We start from the raw sequence: 21,758 nt of genomic DNA, 5'->3' as shown, positions 1-21,758 counted from the left end.
ATAATGTTCATGGCGAGTTTTCAATAATTGGAATAAGTTCCCGTTTTAGGACTGTTTTTAATTGTAAATTTGACTCAAGTAATATAAGATTGAAATAGTTTGATTATAATTTAGATTTGCCATTTGCATATTACAGTGGAAAAGTTTTTTATAAATAAAATTTAGTTAATATTTTTTATTTTCAATCCATTGATCAATTTTAATATACCAAACACAGAATTGTGGCCATTGAAAATAAATGTGTTAAAAACAAACCACACAACACAGTAGATCATAATAATGAAAACCACATGTTCTATAATGTTATCAAAATATGCTATAAACCTCCATAAAAGAAGATAATATCATTTTAAAGTTTCAAATATTTAATTTAGGTTTCCCATCCAAATCTGTATGAATATGTTAATGACTATATGTAAACTAAAGCAAGGGTAGCAATACTAAAAATGAAAACCTAAATAAAGGCAAAAGCAGAAAAAGTGAATGTGTAATTGATGAGCTCAACTGTGAACTGTCCTCACATGAAGGACCTTTTCTTTAACCATTATTTATTTACATGGAAATGAAAATCAATAAAGCCCCAAAAATTTCCACCAAACAGATCCAACACCTCCCCATATGATAGCATTAATAACAGCCATAAGAAACCCATACTTGAATATGTCAGGAAGCTCTACATAACCAGCTGTCAAAAAATAAGAACAAAATCATATCAGTCATCTTGTGAAAAAATAACATTTCTTAAAGTGATGAATAGCTGGAAAGGAAAACAGCAAATAGAGAAATAGTTTGACATTGTAGACAAGGACAAACCTCCATAGTATACAGCTGATTGGCCACTACTGTAATGTGTTATTGCACCAAAAAGATTTGTATTATAACCTAAAGCAAGCGCTGCTAGAACGCCAGGAACTCCAGCTGCCCGATGCATAGCAAGAAATGCAGAGTATAAAGCCCCCACATGTCCAGTTTGACTAGCAAAAAGATAGTGGATGAAGAAATATGCAGCTTGAAGAACAGCTAGTGCAGCAGGCCAGCTCAACGAGAATGACCGGAGAGTGTGTGCCACACAATCAGACATCCAGCCTACGATTCCGAGGTTTGTCAACTGGCTCGCCATACCTACTAGAATGGCAAACCAAGCCAAGGTATCCCATGCTGATTTTTCAAGCAAGCAGTCGTTCCAGTCAAGGACTCCTAATACAAGGAGTATCGATAACCCAATCATTGCAGCTACAGCACTGGCAATACCGATAGTATCTCTGCGGGATGAAAAAAATCAATAGTATTCAATTCAACTAGGAGAAGTTGCATTGTAAGAAAAACAAGAATCTGCTGATATAATAAGTGGACTCCTCTACAGTCATTAACAAAAGAGAAAGATAAGCAATGGATGGCTTAAACATGGATTATGCATATCAAAACTATATTTTTATCATCTCTGTGGGACCATGTAGTCCACCCATTCATACATATACATAGATGTAGATATAATACTAAGGCGACAATGACATACCCAAAAATCCATAAAGATACTGCAAGAAGCATTGTAGCAACCATAATCCATTCATTTTGTGTGACAGGGCCCATACTTTCAAGTTTCTTTGCAGCCAGGGCAGGCGCTTCTGGTGTGTCTTTAATTTCAGGGGGATATAGCTTGTACAAAATCAACGGCGTAGCAAGAAGACAAACTAGCGCAGGCAAACTAGCTGCCTTGAACCAAGTAACCCAAGGGTTCGAAACTATCACCCCAAGCTCCTCTGCTAATTTCATACACAGCAGGTTTTGAGCTGCTGCAGTTAGGAAAAGAGCACTAGAGTTACCAGCAGACTGTCACACATGTCACAAACGCAATGCACAAGTCACTTCATTATCACATGATACCAATTTTCAAATACAAAACAAAATATGTAAAAGGAGATTTCAACAACATCAGAATATATTGTGATTATTCACGCATATATAGCTGCACGTACTTATAGTAGCCATGTATAGTGCCAAGTGCTAACTTTTAAAGAAACACATTTTCATAGATCTTCACAGAATATAACCAATGTACACATTTATCCTGCTCAAACATCCTTAACTCTGTTTAAGATACCTCTCTTTACACATTTTTCTTTCTAATTCTTATAACAATAGAGTTGAGGACTTGAGGTCCAGTTTCCTTTAAAAAGAGAGAGCAACAAAGAACTGAATCATGATTTATTGCAGAATCTCCTATTTTGGCAATAGATCTTTACGACCAAGGGGCACAGTAAAACATGGTGAGAGGAAGAGTAATAATGGTTGCAGATCGCACGAGAGAAAATACGTAACCATACAGATTCAGCTATATAATGCCATTTTCTTGCGCTCAGTTGAAAACCAAAGTTTCTTTTCAACCCAGGCTGCCTATGTCAATTCCCCAACATGATAAAATTTCACCTTTTAGGCTATTTTATGAGCTGTGAATGGTTCTCATTAGGCTTTCAGAAAATATCTAAGGCCAACAAAAAAAAGTGAAACTTTTGTTGGAATTCAGCCATGATATGATCTTTATTACTTCTTTGTAGTTAATATAGGCTAGAAACAAGTTTATAACATGTTTGCAGGATTGTAAAGGCTGGAAGAAACCGAGCTGAAAACAAAACGGCCTCTAATTATACATGAAGAATATACTGACAAGACCATACCTATAATCACACTTTGCACTGTCTGCACTTCCTCTAATTTGTACTAACAGGGTAATGCTACACAGATATCACTTTCTGCAACTTAAATCTAGTCGACGTGATACGCACCAAACATTATTCATAATACAGTCTCCATTTTCTCATCCTACTATTTTTACACCATTTCCTGCACCTTTTAATGATGTATAAATTGTGTATCGGATGATTAATGGATTATTCAATAGGTATATACTGTAGTTGCAATACATACGATTAACCACCAATTTATATCCATGAACCAGGTCATGTATGTATAACATAGTATGGAATGATAACATTTGTTGGTAATAATAATACTAGGATCCAAATAAATCAATGGTGGTAAGGCAACAAAGGAAAAACAAACAAACCTGAAATTGGTTCTGAATAAGATATGCCCCAAGCCTCTTAGAAGTAGGTCCAGGTTCACTCCCTGCAGAGAGTGAGAGTGACTTAATAATAGGCAAAAAAACACCACCAGCTCTCGCAGTTGTGCTAGGCATCGCCGGCGCGATAAGAACCTCACTAAATGTCAAACCATAAGCCAACCCAAGAGTGCTTTTCCCCATCCATTTCACAAAGTAAGTAGCAATCCTATCCCCCAACCCAGTCTTCACAAATCCACGAGCAAAGAAGAACGAAATCACAATCAACCAAATCACCTCGTTGGTGAAGGCACTAAAAGCAGCTGTAAAAGTTAATGTTTTTGTAACCACAGATGTTGTGAGCCCCAAAAAAGCCCACGCCCCCACGGGCAATGGGCTTAGGACAAGGCCTGCGATTGTTGAGAGGAAAATTGAGAGTAATTGCCATGCTTGTGCTGTCACTTCAACCGGTTTTGGAACTATGAACCGGAGAATAAGGCCTATGGAGATTGAGATTATGAAAGGAATGGGCTTTGCACCTTGGACGATTGGTGATGGTGGTGGTGATGGTGGTGGAGATTTTGATGAGTTTGCGTGAATTGGGTTGTTATGGGGTTTAGAGAAAAGGGTAAAGTTGGAAGCTTTAGAGGGAAAGGAGAAGGTTTGGGATGGTTTTAGAGAAGTGGGGTTCAATGGAAGAGAGAAATGGGATCTGGGTATTATGATGGAGCGGGAACAATGATGGAGTGAGAGAGAGAAGGAAGGTGAGGAGGAGAGAGAATGGAGTGCAAAGCTCTCCATTGAAAATGGTTGATGCTGATTCTCTGTCTTCAGAGAATGAAGAGAATATAAGCACTAAGAATGAGAGAGAGAGAGAGAGGGTTTGGTTTCTATGTTTGGAGAAATGGTACTTGAAAGTGTGTAACAGATTATGGCGTCAGAATCTAAGATATGAGGAGGGAAATCATTTCATATCACTTTTGTTGTTTCTTTTCTTTTCCCTTTATTTTAAGGTATTCTTATTTGTTCTTTTTCTGTTTGGTTTGCGGTTTTTATTTCAAACCACATTATTGGCACATTATGTGACTCTCATCTCATCATGTGGCAGGTGATAAGATAGTCCTACATGTCATTTTTCTGCAATTTTACACCATCTTATGAAAGTATACTTTATTTTTTTCCTTTATTGTCCTCGATTTATCAAGATGGAAAATGGAAAAGAGACAATTTTCTTGATGAGATCATGTTTCTATCATTTTGATTTTACTTAAAACGAAAAAAAATGTAAAAAAAAGAAGCCGTGTTGATCAAATGTATAATATATACTGCTATGTTTGTTTACTAGTATTCAGGTCGTTCATGATTGTGACTTCAAAAATAAATAGATTAATATTGATTCAATGAAGAATATATTAAGCTTATTTAACTAATTGACTAATACTTATTTTATTTTAAGGAGTCCACTAACAAATGGAAGAGACATGAGATTCAAGCCTAAAAGTTATCATCCTTTTCAACCACCAAATGAGCCTTGTATCAATACTCCAGGAGTTAAGGTACATGTTCTTGCTTAGGATTAGATGAATAATTACACCCTTGAAGCTGCTTCATTTGCCATTGTACTTGATGCAACCAAGGCTTGTGTTGTTTTGGTGGAGAGTAGAAAAGAAGTTTCACTCAACTTTCATTGGGTCTTGACTATACCATGAAATCTATGACAGCAAATTGGTATCTGTTACACAATCAACTTTCTAGACAGATGTGAGCTAAAAGAACTCACTTTATTAGACCTTTCCTGCAATAACTTCACATGCTTCAATAATATCACCTTTGGGCAACAAGTCACCAAAGGACACAGTTATGACTTATACGCTTCTTATTTATTTACTGATTATCAGTACTCAAACATTGATCATATCATGTGTGTGAATCAACAGGAAATGCTCATCAAAACTGCCAATTGACAACAGGGCAAAGTTAGCTTAAAATTGTAGGAGAAAAATCCTCATTGTAGACATGTGTAAAAAGTTACGCAATCAAATTTATAAAATTTAAAACTTTGGATCCTCATCCAAACCCATATAAAATTTGCATACTACATGTTGTAAAAGCAGAATATTGTTGGGAAAAGCATCATAAAATTACCAACATTTTGAACTAAAAACATCCTAAACAAAACAGGGAGAAAATAGGAATGATAAATAAACAGGCATTACAGGAACGAGTCCGATTAACCAACCCCTACAAGTATGCCTTCCTCTACTCTTCATCAGCTCCTTTGTTTTTCTTTTTCTTATGCTTCTTTTCACTCCGATCAGTACTCCCATCATCCTTTTCATTCGTAATTTCAGCGGCATTATCTTCACTATCTTTGTCTTTTTTCTTCTTCTTTTTCTTCTCAGACTTGTCTACATCTGGCAAACCATCTTCAACCTTTTCCTCCTTCTTCTTCTTTTTCTTCTCAGACTTGTCTAAATCTGGAGAACCATCTTCAACCTTTTCCCTGTGCTTCTTTTTCTTCTCTTTTACACTTTTCTCCTCGTCTGAAGCTTCAGCTTCCCCATTCTCTTTATCTTTCTTCTTCTTTTTCTTCTTCTCTGACTTCTCTACTTCAGCCTCTTCATCTTGATCCACCTTCACCTTCTTCTTAGAAGCAGGAGGGGAAGCAAGCCCATCACCGCTTTCATCTTTCTTTCTCTTACGCCCTTCCCCATCTTCATCCTTCTTAACCTTTTCCTTCTCTCCTCCCACAGCCTCGCCTTCAGGAGCAGCAGCCAAGCTAGCAACCACACTATCCCCACCAGTCGGCAAAACAACATTCCTTAGCCACTCTTGTGGAGTATCAGCAGTCGGCTTCCCACGCTTATCAAGCTTCCCTTCAGCAATCAGCTTCTTCTTCATGGAAGCCTTCGGTCCCAAACCCCATTTCCTCGGATAAGTATCCCTATCCATGACAACCCTCTTAATCTTAGCAACGACCCCATGATCACAAGTGGCCATAACAGCAGTAGTCATCTCAGCAACCCCAAGGGCAATAGCCTCACCTTTAGTAGTCATAAGCACAACCTCCTCCCCAACCTCGACATCATTCTCAAACCTAAGCAACCCGGGAATCATGAGCTTGGCACCATAACAAATAGCATTAACAGCAGAATCCTTAACAACCAATCTCTTATAGCTAGTCAACAAAACCTCGAGCGGCATAACAACCCTCCGAAGATAAGTCTCGTCCCTATAATTATCATAAACCCATTGAGCATCAATAACATCATGCATTGTAACCATATTATCCTTCTCACCCATAATCCCACTCCTAACCCTCCTAAGTTCCTGCATATGAGCACCCACACCAAGAATCAAACCCAAATGAACACACATTGTCCTAACATAAGTACCAGCCTCACACGAAATCCAAAACACAACCAAATGCTTATCAGCATCATACTCAAGAAGCTTACTCTCATAAACAGTCCTTATCCTAAGCTGTCTCTTAACAGCGGAGATAAGCGGCGGACGCTGAAAAACAGCTCCGGTAAGAGTCTCAAGTGCCCGAGCAACCTTAGACACATCAGGGACACCAGAATGGAGCCTTGCAATGCAAACATACTCCTTCCCAGCCCCCTGCTGCGACTTAACAAGGCGCGTCGCCCGATCGATACAGACGATTAAATTTCCGGTGACTTTAGGGTCCAGGGTACCGCTGTGGCCGGTCTTTTCAACGCGGAGGATGCGCTTGATCCAAGCGACAACCTCGTGGGAGGAAGGGTTTGCGGGTTTGTCAAGGTTGAGAACACCGTATTTCAGATATTCCGGTAAAGGGCGTTTCAGAGGGGAGTAACCGGAAGAGAGAGGAGTGTAGTGACCGGTTCTCACGTTGAGACGATCGTAATTCTTTAACAGGATTGGCCAATTTGATGTGTCGATTGAAGGAGTTAGGGTTTCGGGTTTGATAATGAAATCTTCTTCATTATTATTATTCTTCTTCTTCTTCTCGCTGTCTCTCACTGTAGGAGACATGGTTTAGGGTTTTAGGTTTTCCAAATTATTACAATTATTTAAACTGCACCGTTTCATTATTTTAGGTTCAAACCGTACTCCTATGTATATCCAAACCCATTATTGGAGGCCCAAAAACCTTTGCTGAACAAACAGACCAATGTAGTAGATTCTGGTCAATAGTCAGGTCATAATGAATAGTGACAGACACAAAAATGTGTATAAAAAACATGAGCTAGTAGAAACAGAATACTTAGATTAATCATTCAACACATCAATATTGATTTTACCCATTTCAGAAGGTTGAATAACAAGCTGCTTAAAAATCTAGTCTTTTTTCTTTGTATTCATGTAGGTATGTTACCACTGTTTTATATGAAGAGATCAGATACTATAGTACCATACCACTTACTTGTACTATTGAATTTTGTGAATTTCACTCACTCCTTTCTTGTGAAAGTATACCTTGCTATCTAGAAGTGGAAAGCTGAATAGGATCATAAATGAATCAAGAGACCCTGAATTGAATAAGATGCTTATAGATGATATCCCTGGAGGGCCTGAGGCTTTTCAAGTTGCAGCCAAGTTTTGTTATGGAATTGCTGTTGATTTAATAGCAGGCAAACTGAGAGTTCAAGTCCAAGTAGAGGGGGTAGTAATGTGAATTCAAGTCCATAGTGTTACATGTTCAATTTTTTAACTGATGTGATATATTATGATTGATTTAGGACAGACTTTAAGACATGTTTTAGACATAAAAATCTTTATCTATTTACAACTTTATGTTCACCATTTAAGAATCTATCACCGCCTATGTCTGCAAAATTGCAAGTGTCTTGGGGAAAAAATAAATCTCTAGCTTAACAAACAATAATGCCTTTGGTTTTATTTTAGCTAGTCTCATTTGGTTGATAAACAAATAAATTATTAATATTATATGATAATAATCACAATTAATTTTATTATACTAAGGATAATTATTAGAAGTTGACGTTAATGAACAAGAAGTGGCTGTAGTTTAGTGGTAAGAATTCCACGTTGTGGCCGTGGAGACCTGGGCTCGAATCCCAGCAGCCACACTTCGTTTTTGAACCTGTTACTGTTATATCATTTATTTGTATTCATTTTTGCATTGGTAATAATAGCATATAACTTCATGTATCCTCAAGAGTCAAGACCCAAGTATGATGGATTCAGTTTTATGGATTGATCTGTTTAATATTGGTGACACTTGAGTTTTAGACTTGTTACATACAAATGATACCAAAACAAAGAAAGCTTGATTAGAAGGGTTGTATACTTGTATTGTATCTAAAGTTTTATTTTATCACATGTACATGCAATGCATCCTAGATTATGCTACATGTATGTATCTGCTATGGAGCATATCTATACTAATATATGTTAAGCATATTGCTTTGCAACTTTTTCTAAGGGAACTTCTCTTACTCATTTTGTGGTAGAGTAGCATTTGAGCTAAACATAATTAGAGTTCTAACTAGCTAGGATGTTAGAAGAGTTTAAAAGTAGAAAACATCATAACTTTATAAATGTGTAATCACTCACAATCTGTAGCATAAGATAAAGTACAAGAAATAGTAAGAAACTCGTGAAATGGAAGAAAATATTACACTGTATACCACACCAAACAAGAAAGATAAAATGATAAGCTCTCACAACTCTCACAACTCTCTGACATACATGAAAGAAACAAGCCATATCTAATAACGTATGCATTCATTCTATTGAGTATTGATCACGCCATGCAACTTGGCTGAAAGATTTTCAAGGGGTGGAGGTTGAAGGTGGTGGGGAGAAGAATGGGATGGAGGGAATAGTGGTTGGGATAGAGGGAATGTTAGGAAATGAAATTGCTGCAGGCAATGGTGGAAGTGTTGGAATGTTAATGCTAGGAAGTGGAGGAACATTGACTAGTCCCTGAGGCAAAGGTGGCAATGTTGTTGGGTTAGGCAAAGTGGGAATGGTTGGAAAATTTGGTGAAGTTGTTGTTTGCAATATATGGCGAGATGCTAGGCTGAAACTCATGCTTGAGGAGATCAGAACAAGGAGGAATGATGTGATGAACAAGTTCCTTGAGGCCATGGCTAAATGAGTTGTGATAATGAAGAATTTGGTTTGAGATTGATTGTGTGAAGAGTTAAAGATATTGGTTGGTCTTTATATAGAGCTATAGAGACTTGGAGGAATCAAAAAAGATTTAGTAGTTCTTTTGTTAGGTCACCTTCTTGTTTTTGAGTAAAAGTATTTTATTATGTTGGATAGATAAGTTGGTTAGCTACTATAAGAGTATATATAAGTTATAAAACCTAATCATTCACAAAGAAAACAAAATATTCTTATGTATGAGGCCAATTCATGTCTTGTATATGTTAATTTTTTTTATTGGGGAAAGAAATTCAATAATAAAAATAAAATTGATTAGGAGAATAAGTGATACTCTTATCATATAGACAGTTAAACGTTACAACAAAGAAGAAAACAATAAGGGTGTAAAACCTACTCCATAAAAGAGAAACAAAAACTAGGAAAGTGAACATTAACAAAATTTCAAGAGTGACGTGAGATTAAATTCATTACCTCGTCTAAATTAAATGTAAAGTTTTAAAAATAACTCTATTCATCATCAACCATAAGGACTAAATAATAACTAACTAGAATCTTTTTAAATAAGAGGGAGTGGCTTTGTCCAATTTTTTAGATGAGAATTAAGCCTCTCCTACCACTACTTTTGGTAAGGCTACAAATATCATTTGAATTACACTTGATTCGTTTATTATCTTTTTACACTAGTTTTCAACATAATGATTTAAAATCAAATCAGTAAAGTTAGACCAATTCAATTGAAATTAACAAATCCTATTGTTTACTTGATTAAATCATTAAACCGTTTTTATAATGATGGAAGTTTGAAATAAGTCTACTACTCTATGGCACAGATGTTTCATATCACTCAACTTGTTTTATTTTTCATTTTTAATCCAATATTCAACTAATGTGATCTGATGGTGAAGAGGGAGGTCGTAAAGAATGGAGTGCAGGAAGTCGAGTTCCACTATCAACAAAAATGGGAGTTATAAGAGTAGTTTGATGGTAGGGTATAAGAGGTTGAGGATAGAATCTCACCCACAACAAAATACTAACATATTAACAACTAAGAAAATAACACAAAATATTTAATGCTTCAAAACCTTGGAGAGGTGTAATAAGTACAATAGCTCAGGGCCTAAGATAATAAGGTCATTTTATTAAAAATATCTTGAATTAAATATTTTTTATTTTTCTTATTTAGATTATTTGTAGTATAATTAATTATTTTACTATATTTTATATTTTATTGTAGGTTCATTTGTTGAAGATAATAACACATAAAAAAATATTTATTCAAAATTTAAAATTATAAATTAAAATGTTGTTTAAACTTTGGTGTTAGAGTCATGTTAGGTTTATGTTTATGTTATTGTTGGTTATTATTTGATCATCAATTTTTGTCATGAGACTATATAGTAAATATCCTAGACTAAATCATGGTTGAGTTTTATTTGTTTCCCACAGTTATCTTTGCACTGGACGCAATTATGTTTGAGCCGAGAACATCGACAAGTAGATAACAATATTTATTTATTATAAAATATTTTTCTTTAACCACGACTCACAGTACAAGAAGTAATGATCTTCATGCATGTGTAGTATATAGCTGGAAGAAACATAATGAAGCAGAGATGAGTAGCTTGATTCAGTGGTTGGAATTGTGAAAGAGGGAATGTTGAGTGTGAAGTCCCACATTGGATATGCGTGAAGAAGTGAAAGACTTTATAAGTAGAAAATGCTCATGAAACTAATGCATTAAGGTTTTAGAAGAGAGAGTTGTGACAGAGGGTTTGCATGGAAAGTCTCTTAGGTTGGTTGAATCTTACAAATTTCATACTACTGAAAACACATATAATAGAAATCATTCACGTAAATAATAACATTAAATTCATGACATAATGAGTCAATCCATATAGACCAACCAACCTTACTTTACGGGTAGTCTCATATTGATGAAAAATGATATTATTTGTGAAAGTGATATTTTATGTATTAATTATGAATGATATGTAGAAGACTTTTATAACATGATATCATTACTCTTTATTAGATTCTCCAATTTACAAAAAATCAATGCATGATTTGGACTTGATGTTGAAACAACATAAATAATATGTAATCTCTACTTAAGTTCTGTTGCTTGGTAAGGTCATAGTATTCAACCCTCATTCTCAGCTATATACACAAACAACAATATTATTTGTATTCCCAAATTTGTATAAATTCCTTTATAAAAAAATAAATTAAAGGTTCATTATTTCTATTTCTTTTTTTTCTCTCAAAAAAAATTTATCCAAAACAATGCCTAGATGATATATGAGCCATGGACAAAACAACATTATTGAAATACACAAGTTCTAACTCTTAACTAGTTGAGGTGTATGCACATGGGGTGAGGAGAGAGAAACGTCACTTGGTGAACAATTATTGGATGACCCTCTAACATAAACATCATTTCAAAGAACATAGATTACTCGAACGATATCTCATTCCGTATTCTGATTCTCATTCCATATCCCGAACCAATCAGAATGTTAGTTTTTGTTACATTTTATTTTTAAAATGTTTCTTTTATTCATGTGACAATATGTTATTATAGTCCGAGACAGGAAATAAAACACCGTTAAGAACATACGATTTTGTCGATCACATTACAACAACCTTATAATTGTGTGAGGGTACCACTTGAGGTATGAAGTTGTTGACACTTGTTTTCTTTTGGTACAGTAGAAGTTGAAATTAAGATTTTTGTCATGTTTGAAGATCCATGCACAGAATGAGGCTGGCATATAACAAACCACGTGAACAAGCTAAGGAAAATTTGTCCCTTTATGGACAAGTTCAATCTACAAAATATGTGGCTTTTGATGTTGAAGTTATCATGATAAAAAAAATTAAACTAAGGTGGAACCACATGTTTATTAGCCTATCAACTTCTTCTCTGCTATACACAGATATATCATATATATTTTGTGTGAATTATATATCACTTGCTAAAATTATGTATTTCATGAAAAAATCTGTTAATGTGTTCACCACTATATATTGATTATACTATTAGTACAGTGTACAATCTACCATACTAAATCATCTTATTTGATTTCAATCATTATGGTTAACAATTTCAAGATAAAATGAAATATTCTTAGTATATCATATTCAACCTATACAACTTGAGAGATGCAAAATTAACCTGTATTAGTAAAGCTTGTGCTTTTGGCTGAAATGACAATGAAATCACAAATAACATAGTTCTAGGAGAGAGCCTGTAATTACAAGAACGTTTTAATTGAAAATGCAGACTAGAAATCGCTATAAGAACTACATATACGAATATCGGATACGATATATATATATGATATATTGATACACATTTTTTTTGAAAATGTAAGATGCAATACATTTGGGTACATATATAAAATATCTACATAAAATTCATAAAACATAATAAACATATAATTGTTATGAATTTCCAAATAAGGAACATATTTTGTAGACATTACTAAATACAAAATAAAATTTATATTATCATAAGATGATCAATCTCATTTAGTCCATGATCAACATTATATATATGCGTTTCCTATTAATTCTCTATGCAATTCGTGTGTTTTGTTTTGTTTCTCTTGCTACAAGTCTACTTATAAAATTGCATATTATATTTCTCTCTTCAACTTAATTAATCCCCATATCATTTTCCCCTTTTAAAATGTTATTGAACAGTATTTTGGGTGGCTATTGTATTGAAAAAACATTTTAAGAGTATCTGGAAAACATTTTAAGAGTATTAGAGAATATCCAGAAAGTATCATATTTATAAATTGATATACTATATATAAGTATCGATGAAGTATCAGAGAGTATCAGTATCAAATACGTATAAGTCACGGATATAGAAAGGTTATTGAAAATTGATCTTTAGGTTGAAAGAGTGTAGACCACTAGAGCAGTACAAGCTGTGTATACTAGATAATTCCTGCATGGCTTATAGATAATGAATGAATCCTACAAGTCTATAACTATTACATATCCTAAGTACTCTAAAATGGTTTCCATTCATCTAGATACATATCCAATACAATATTATCTACATGTGACTTAGTATCCTATTTCATTCAAGAATCAAACTAACTTCTCTGAAGTGAAATTGTTTATAAAATGAACAAGTAAGAGTGAATTTATCTTTTATCATTGTGATGAGTTCAGATCTTTATACACTTTATCAGATCAAGGGTGAATTCAACCTTACTCATTTTACAAATTTTGCTGTTAAGATGTTTGGTTTGTTATTACATAAACAAACTATTAGCTAATTTTATTTAAATGAGATACTTCAGAGTTTTGTAAAAATGTTAGAAGTTAGAAAGTTATGATTTTTTTTATTTATTTTATGATTTAAGTATTATGTTATCGATGTTTTTATATTTCTTTATAATGTATCATGTTGTATAAGATCAATGCGCTAATAAATATGATAGAACATTATGACGACGTTGTTCTACTCATATGTGTCTTAGATCATTTGTCTCACTCTGTTGTAACATCACTACTTGTACACACACTGAATTTGACTATACTGGAAGAAATTTTGCATCCATGATCACAATATACAGAAATTGAAGATTACATTGAACTGCAAGAATGAAACTCTAATACATTACATATCACAATGAACATCATAAAAACTGAAGATAACATAATTTAATAGAGCAACCCTGAGATAGCAACAACAAAATATAAACAATACAATAATCAAACATAACAAGTTACTAGACCAAAGTATATATATATATATATATATATAGTAGTTTAAGGAATAGGTAACTCAGGAACTGGAACTACTGAAGGTATCTTTGGTATTGCAGGCACAACCTTAGGAACTTGTGGTAACTGTGGCAACTCAACCTCACTAACCTGTGGAACTTGAGGGATTGGTACACCAGGTACTGGAACATTAGGAAGTGGTGGAATTGGAACATTAGGAAGTGGTGGAATTGGAACCAAAGGCAGTCTTGGCACTGATACTGGCACTGGAAATGGAAATGGAAGTGATGGAACTGGCACTGGAAGTGATGGAACTGGTACTGGAAGTGATGGCAGTGGCACTGGCAGTGATTGTAGTAAGTGACGTGCCTCTGCTTTCATTGATGAAAATGTTAGAAGCAGAAGAGCTATAATGAATGGTGAGAAACTGAAAGAAGCCATGATCACAAGAGATTCTGAACTAAGGACTAGTTTATGCAAATGGTTTTGCTTTATTTTGAGATGTTATGTGAGTCCTTTATATAGACAAGGTAGCTAGTGAATCGTGTGACTCATGGAGAGGTATTGAGGATAAGTAATTGTTACAACACTCCAACTATATTTACTTCAATTTCTTGCATAAACATAAATATAATATAAAAAGATTGAGGGTGAGTCTAGGCGAAAAGGTAATGTTGTTTTCCTTTTAAATTGGAGATCATGAGTTCAAATATCGGATACAGTTTTTTATATGCGAAAGAATATTTGTGTACAACTACCCTCGTGGACCTCACTAGTAAGGAACCTCGTACATTAAATCATCTTTTTTGATAAACCAGTCTTTATATATATATATATATATATATATAAAGGTCAATTTGGAAAGTAAAAAGCCTCATTCAAATCTTTTCATCTCCAAATAATTTTGATGTGAAAACATAATCTAAAACCTGATCTTTGAATAGGAAAAAGAGTGGACCAACATGGTCCAATTGGCTTATTCGGAAAAATGATAAAAAGTAAGAGAGAGGATTAATATTCATTTATCAACAGAAAAAGTTTTCGAATAATGAAACTTTTATAATAATCTGTATATCTATCTTGTCATAAATACCTATCATTACAAATTTATAAACTGGTTTTTCTTCTTTCAAATTTGCCTACTTTTCATAATTCATATATCAGTGTTGGCTTAAGTACATGGTGAAATCCTTTCACTGCTAGATAACCCAACTAAAATGTGAATTATGTGTATCTATTATTGTGTCCAACATGCAAATATATACTTATCAAATCCCACACATGCTAATGTGCATACTGCATATATGTGTATTATTGAAGAATCATATAGCTGGCAATAGAATGGAACAGCTCTACTCATAAAATTCAGTCACTAAAAAGATAAGAAATTTCTTGTTAGTTTATACATGAAGCACAAGATTGTAAAACTTGTGTTGTTGGAATATAAGAACAGCAAAGCAAAGAATGAGAAACAGATGGAATCAAAACTTGTCCAAGTGAGAGAAATTTAAGGAAGAGTTTAATGTTTCCTACTTTCCTTACTCTGTCATAAGAAGGGCCTTGCCTGTGATAGGTAAATGTCTATCATATATTACACCTAGTTTATTACCATCCAGGATAAAACTTTTGCTTTAGCAACAATAATGTGTAGGTAATCAATCATTATAAATTAGATATAAAATGAGATGTGAAGAAGAAGAAGAAGACGAAGAAGAAGAGTGAAAATAGCATCACTCACAGCACCTTGTGAGACTAGACTTACTCTATCAGAAGAAATTTGGCAATGAATTTGTTGCAGAGATAGAAATTTTGAGGAACTTCTGAGTGATTATGAACTATGCCAGTTGTGATGGTGGGAAATGAACTATGTCATATTGATTAAGCTTTGAATTTATGAGATGAAGAAATTTGGACAATATTTGAAAAGAGGGAATCACATAAACACAGTGCAGAACTGCAGATTATGATGTAACTCGGAAAACACAGTTAACAGACACATGAAATGGCAATCAATTGAATTATTATAATCTTTATGGTGTACATAAGTACATAATTAAACCTATGCTTTTAACTAGCATAAATTCTTAACTAGAATTTTCGAGTTCAAGCCCCTGAGAATCCGGATTAGTAGACACTCTTGTGTATATGGATACCAGATGGTTCATACCAAAAAAGAAGTCCTGCTACTGCTAGAATAAATTTAAGAAAAGTAATGCAATACATCATACAGGAAATTAGAAGTAAAACTCAGGACCAAAAAACTTTGTTTTTGACCGCAATTCTGCCGTTTTCCTCCAATTTGGTTCCTCTGTAATCCAGTGTCCATTTCTCAAATGAACAGTCTATAAAATTGTAGTAACCACCATGAACAAAAAGTTCTTCCTTTGCCACCTTTTCTTCTATCCAGGGGTAAGTAAGTAGGTTTGATAAGGAATTGTTAATTGATTCCTGTACAAAAAGCACAAACATTAAAGCTTGAAAGTAATCAACATACTAACTTCAGCATTGATTAACATTCGCATGACTCCAACTAGTTGAAATATATGAATTAATATGAAACAGAAGATTAAGGTAATGGAGACATTCAATGCAAACCACAAGAAGAGATAATTAACAAAAATACTCATTTTGTTTGAAGGAACAGAGATCCCAGTTTCGTAAGGGCTATTAAGATTAGTTGACTCAACTCCACCCCAAAAGTTATCTCATAGGGAGAGGGAACGCCCAAGTTATTATAAATGCCTCGTGACTCATACTCAAGGGACATGGACTTTCATAGTTAACATACCCCTGACGTACAAGAATGACCCACCTGGATTGTCCAATCTTGCAGGAATGAAAATCTATGAGCAACATTTGATGATAGGTGTTTGAATTCGGACCTGGCTAAGGAGTAAGGACTGTTAGAAAGGGAAATAGGAGGGGGATTTGTTTCAAAGAAATCATGACATCCACCAGTGCACTAATCTTGGCTGATTTTATTCCCTTGAAGCTTTGGAATCAAATATAGGAATTAACATATGCCTTTGAAATGCCATTCTAAATTCGAACATTTTTGGGCTATTAGCAAGAAAAACTCAGAATTGAAGTGAGGGATGATCAACATGCAAAATCAAAAGAGTACATCAAAAAGTTATATTCACCCAAACCAGATTAGTAGAAACTGCAGATAAGGCTTCAACAGTTCAAACTTCATACTATTTGTATTTTTGAAGTTTTGAAACCAAATGGGAATATATTCCATTCCACATTCAAATCTGAAAACAAATAGTATCACCTTCTCACAATGTGTGCACTGTTCATCAAAGCTGAGGTTGGAAGCAACAGTTTCGGCTTTTATTCTTGCATTCTTCCCAATAATAACCCAACTTTTTATAAAACTACTGCCCAAAAAAAACACCAAGTGAAAATGTTAATGTATAGGACATTACTGAAGAAATAAAAGGGATAACTAACAACTGGAGTTAAACAATTCTACCTTGCATTCTCATCATCTTGCATACTCATAAGGGCACGTATACCTCCACAGCAGCTGTGGCCGATAATTAAGATGTTCTCAATCTGCAATGAATAATTTTATGTCAGTTTAAAAAGAATGTTTTACACCTTTCTGATCAGTTATTCAAAAAGCTATTAGAATAGTAGAATCTTATAAACTCAAGTACTGGAATCTTAAAAGCTCAACTATTTCTTGAAACAAGCCATGTGACTATATCATTGGTTGATTTCATACATGCTCATGCTTTGTAAGTATTTTGCAGTTAACCTCATAATACTGTGATGAAACAAAATATTTCTCCTGCTTCATTTCTCATACCGAACTCTTCAATTTCAATAGTTTCTTACAAAGCTGCAATTTTCATAAAATCAGCCATTATTATAACCAAAACCATTTTCTACCTAGATCCAAATCTATCAATAGTTCATGATGACAATTCCAATGCCTCAACATTTTTATATTTGGCCTAAACCATACTTCAAGTATCAAACCTAATTGCACTCACCAGAAAAGGTGAGTTTCTTGTCAAAATATAATAATAAACTAGTAGTTGACTAAGGATATGCATAATGGATAAAAACATAAGAAATTACAAAATGGAGAAGATAAATCATGCCTTGTACTTTGTAGGCAAAAAAAGTACCAAAAAATGCTTACTAGAAGAGAGTTTACAGCAAACTCTAGTGCAGCATTTGTTTCTGAGGGTCCACTCTGTCATGGAAAAGGAATTAGAAGAGGAAAGTAGAGTAACTCTTTTGTTCATACCTCGACGATGATAATGATTTGGTAAATGCAGACAACCAAATACCTCAAATAAATCGATAGCAGTGTGACATATACCTCAAGTGGAGGAACCAAATTGCCAACATTGCGGACTATGAATGCTTCTCCAGGTTGAAATCCCAGAATATTTGAGGGGCATACCCTAGAATCTCCACAGGCAATTGTTAGTCAAGAGTACTTATTTTAGCTAATGCTTCAGTAGACAAATTGAAGAAATGGACTACAAGGAATAAGCAACAAACCATAAATCGACAAACAACTAAAGGCTTAGCCAAAAGGATGGGGGAATAGAAAGAGAAAGAGAGGGGGAATTTCCCTTTGGTGCCTGAGCCTTCGCAAGTTTTTCAAACTGTTCAATGTTTTCCCTATCATAAAACAGAATCAATATCAAATAAGTTTCTTTAGGCATCTTTAATGAAAAATTCCGACGAGAGCTTTTCTGAAGCTTACATGTATTTGTGCTTAAAACTTAAAAACCTATGCTTCAGATCATTAAATATATCACACCCATCTTCAGCTCCAGATAAGGTTACGCGCTTATTATTATTATTAAGTTGCTTTGTAAGTTGTGGAGGGCCCATAGAAGCCTTTAAGGCAAAACCTTGATCACTCCTGCAAACAATGAGCAACATATATGAAGCCGAATGAAACAAAAAGAAGTTTCGGTGGACTTTTTTACGATAACAATAGTTTAGTTAATTACTTTTACTTCTGACTTCTAAGGAATAGCTACAAATAAGTAAACTAGTCCAAAATTAGGTCCATACAGTACAGATATAAAATTGCAGCTATGAACACTATGAGATGACACAAAATTGAAGATGTTTTGAATAGAAAGGCCGGCTGAACTCAAGTGAGTTACAGTCATAATAGCTAACAAAGAAAGATAACAGCGACTTAAGGTAAAAGTGACCTAAGATAACAGATACAGTTTCAAACTATTTGCTGATAAAAGAAAAGATACAATTTCAAACTAAATCCTGAGATAAGATTTTGCTCTATCACCCCTTCAAAATGGACATCACTACGACAACGTCAAAGTTTGGTTTATGGAAATTAGAGGGGCTGGAGTATTTAATTACTCAATGTATAGAGGAGATTCAAACTTTATAACCATTTTCATGTATTTTTGTTTTGTATATCAGGAGTTAGGAATGAAAATAAGGAACATAGTAAACATTAAATGACTGTTCCACTAATTATTTTCTTTTGAAATGAAATTTACTCAACACTAAGCATTTGGCAGACCGCATACATGTGAGAACTTCTGTTCTTTTGGTACAGTCTGGTTCCACTGTTCTGTTACATGATATTCTGTGTGCAATAAATGCTCCCAAAGATTGGGAATTTCAGAAAATTACACCAATCCTAGTCACAAAATATGAACTAAACAGCTTTGAATTTACATCCCAGTGATGAAAATTTTACAAAAGACTGACCAAGTAAACAAATGAAACACCAGTGAAGCAGGTAAAGAAGAGAAAGTTGGGCATTACTGACCTTAAAGGAATCAACTTTCTCAAATGGGCATGCTTAATTTTCCACAATTTCAGAGTAGGACCAAAGATCTGGCGCTACAATGTGACTACACTTAGCTCATTCACAAATACAAGGACAAAATGGGCATATGTGAAGATTAAAAAACAAACATGTTTGTGAATAGAAATATTATACCTTTGATGTTGGTGGAGAGAGAATGCAGTGAGTGGAATCAGTTGAAACAGAGAATGGGGCAGGAGATGATGCCATTGGAGAATACAGACTCAAATGAAAAATAAAAAATGGTGTTAAAAAGTCATAGCTATAATATGGCTTTGGGAAAAGTACTAAAAAGAGTGGATTCCAAAATCCAAATAATAAGGCGAAGAAACCAAGGTGTTTAAGAAAGCAAGGAAAACAAAAAGATTATTCTTTTCCACTGACAGTTCAGTAAACAACACCAGTTATTTGTGGAAAACTTATGATATAATAATATAGACACGTTTATAGTTAAAGTCGAGGAAAAAAGTGGTGATGGAATATGTCAGACTTTGGTAGGAAGATGACATATTAGTATTACATATACATACCGCACTTAACATCTTTCATGCATTGACAACTATAAAAAAAATTCTTACACTATGTGCATACATTTTTAAGCATATTTTATATATTAAAAAGTGTAATTTTAATGTGTTATTTGTTATATCTTAATGTTTAGCGCTACTAAACTAAGATGAAAATGTGATGGTGACAGCGGGAATACTCATGTACAAGGGTGTGAGGGAAAACAAAGTGCACTATTTTACTCATTTCTATCTCAGCTCTTTTTATAAAATAAAAAATAATTCAGGTGATAAATTTTGTCAACAAGATAGCTTTATATGCTATTATATCATATTGGCTCAACAAACTATAAATTACAATAAATAAAGTACAAACTGTTCTACCATATTTCTTATCACAACCATGAGTTTCAACTTGTTCGATAAAGTTACAATTTTAATTTTTAATAAAAATATTGTTTTCTTTTGAAAATGATAACATCTCTTGTAAAATCAGTCCACAAATAACAGAGGTTAGTTATTAGTTTATAAATAACACGTGAGTTTTTTATGTACATGAAGATTTGTACCTTACTATGTTATATTATTAACCCTTCATTACTATCCCAATCTAAAGAAGATCACCATTACCCTTTATATTAAAATAAAGTGAAATATGTAGAGTTATTTTTAAATTCAGGGTAAAATGGATCTCATCACCACTTAGATAAAAGTGTATAAGGAAAAGGGAATTAGGAAATAGAACTTTTCAGAACTCATTTCATCAGAACTGCACATACACAAATTCTAATTGCAGCACAACCTTATAGAACAACTTGTCCAAGATCAGAATAGACAAGTAGAAAACACACAAACACCAAACAAATCATGATGTATCACCCGATCTCATCTTGAAGGCATGACATCCGTTAGCGAAACTTAAATCCTAATAACGATCCCCTTGAGAAGAAGAAAAATGCCAAATGGAGAAAATGTATCATGCAGACAGATCAACTTAGAAAGACCATTCTTTCAAAATTGATTAAGTAAAGGCATTTCCTCGATTATCATTGTAGACTCCTTCCTATGACTCAAGTGATGAAAGATGGTATTACACTATAACTTGTTCTGATCAGATTTATAAGTTCGAGTAAAGGACTCTAAACAGAATGCTCAAAGCAGCCGGCAAGTTGCTACACATATGAAACAAATGTAAACTTTCATAACTATTGCCAGCCACTAAAATTTACAAAGGAAATATTAGCCTATTTCTGAAGGGGAATATAAGCGGACAAGCACAGGAAGGTTACCTACAGTTTGAAAAGGATAAGCAGAACCATCTAATAGAAACTCAACATTTCACATCAAACGAAAATATCAGAATAACGTACCAAATACATGTCCTGTTCGATCATAGGCAAATTCCAGTTAGTTAGCACTTTCAAAAGCTGATGCAAGAAGACAAACCATAAGCTAATAAATTGTCAGTGACCTTAAACTGCGTGAGTAGTTAAAATGCTGGAGA

At 34.1% G+C, this 21,758-nt stretch overlaps 5 protein-coding genes and 1 non-coding gene across 9 annotated transcripts; 1 reads left to right on the top strand and 5 right to left on the bottom strand.

The window, feature by feature from the left end:
* On the bottom strand, positions 376-4,053 carry LOC109345667 (dicarboxylate transporter 2.1, chloroplastic-like). The gene is made up of 4 exons (XM_019584804.1): positions 3,065-4,053; positions 1,517-1,830; positions 814-1,262; positions 376-685 (listed from the first exon to the last, which is right to left on the bottom strand). The coding sequence occupies exons 1-4, from the start codon at positions 3,857-3,859 to the stop codon at positions 570-572; spliced, it is 1,674 nt and encodes a 557-aa protein (XP_019440349.1). The 5' UTR covers positions 3,860-4,053; the 3' UTR covers positions 376-569.
* Positions 5,100-7,097, bottom strand: LOC109345666 (H/ACA ribonucleoprotein complex subunit 4-like). Its single transcript, XM_019584803.1, has one exon. The coding sequence runs from the start codon at positions 7,073-7,075 to the stop codon at positions 5,318-5,320; it is 1,758 nt and encodes a 585-aa protein (XP_019440348.1). The 5' UTR covers positions 7,076-7,097; the 3' UTR covers positions 5,100-5,317.
* LOC109345674 (RNA-binding protein 12-like) lies at positions 5,694-14,443 on the bottom strand. 4 transcript variants are annotated; one of them, XM_019584815.1, is made up of 2 exons: positions 14,055-14,442; positions 5,694-5,889 (listed from the first exon to the last, which is right to left on the bottom strand). In XM_019584815.1, the coding sequence occupies exons 1-2, from the start codon at positions 14,366-14,368 to the stop codon at positions 5,850-5,852; spliced, it is 354 nt and encodes a 117-aa protein (XP_019440360.1). In that variant the 5' UTR covers positions 14,369-14,442; the 3' UTR covers positions 5,694-5,849. The 4 variants fall into 4 exon arrangements, with proteins under 4 accessions (XP_019440360.1, XP_019440359.1, XP_019440361.1 ...); XM_019584814.1 differs by lacking the exon at positions 5,694-5,889 and having other exon boundaries at positions 13,730-14,172; positions 14,212-14,443; XM_019584816.1 differs by lacking the exon at positions 5,694-5,889 and adding an exon at positions 13,730-14,014 and having other exon boundaries at positions 14,123-14,442.
* Positions 8,062-8,133, top strand: TRNAH-GUG. The gene has a single exon. It is a non-coding gene; the product is annotated as a tRNA-His (tRNA).
* On the bottom strand, positions 8,574-9,208 carry LOC109345675 (proline-rich receptor-like protein kinase PERK2). The gene has a single exon (XM_019584817.1). It carries the CDS (start codon positions 9,155-9,157, stop codon positions 8,840-8,842), a length of 318 nt encoding a protein of 105 aa, XP_019440362.1. The 5' UTR covers positions 9,158-9,208; the 3' UTR covers positions 8,574-8,839.
* Positions 15,919-20,153, bottom strand: LOC109345662 (beta carbonic anhydrase 5, chloroplastic-like). The gene is made up of 9 exons (XM_019584796.1): positions 19,884-20,153; positions 19,710-19,783; positions 18,660-18,821; positions 18,522-18,574; positions 18,267-18,376; positions 18,084-18,137; positions 17,406-17,488; positions 17,205-17,310; positions 15,919-16,375 (listed from the first exon to the last, which is right to left on the bottom strand). Exons 1-9 carry the CDS (start codon positions 19,956-19,958, stop codon positions 16,175-16,177), a joined length of 918 nt encoding a protein of 305 aa, XP_019440341.1. The 5' UTR covers positions 19,959-20,153; the 3' UTR covers positions 15,919-16,174.

This window comes from Lupinus angustifolius, chromosome LG04, assembly GCF_001865875.1.
Source record: "Lupinus angustifolius cultivar Tanjil chromosome LG04, LupAngTanjil_v1.0, whole genome shotgun sequence".
NCBI classification, from domain to species: domain Eukaryota; kingdom Viridiplantae; phylum Streptophyta; class Magnoliopsida; order Fabales; family Fabaceae; genus Lupinus; species Lupinus angustifolius.
This window is presented reverse-complemented; position numbering and strand designations above follow the sequence as displayed.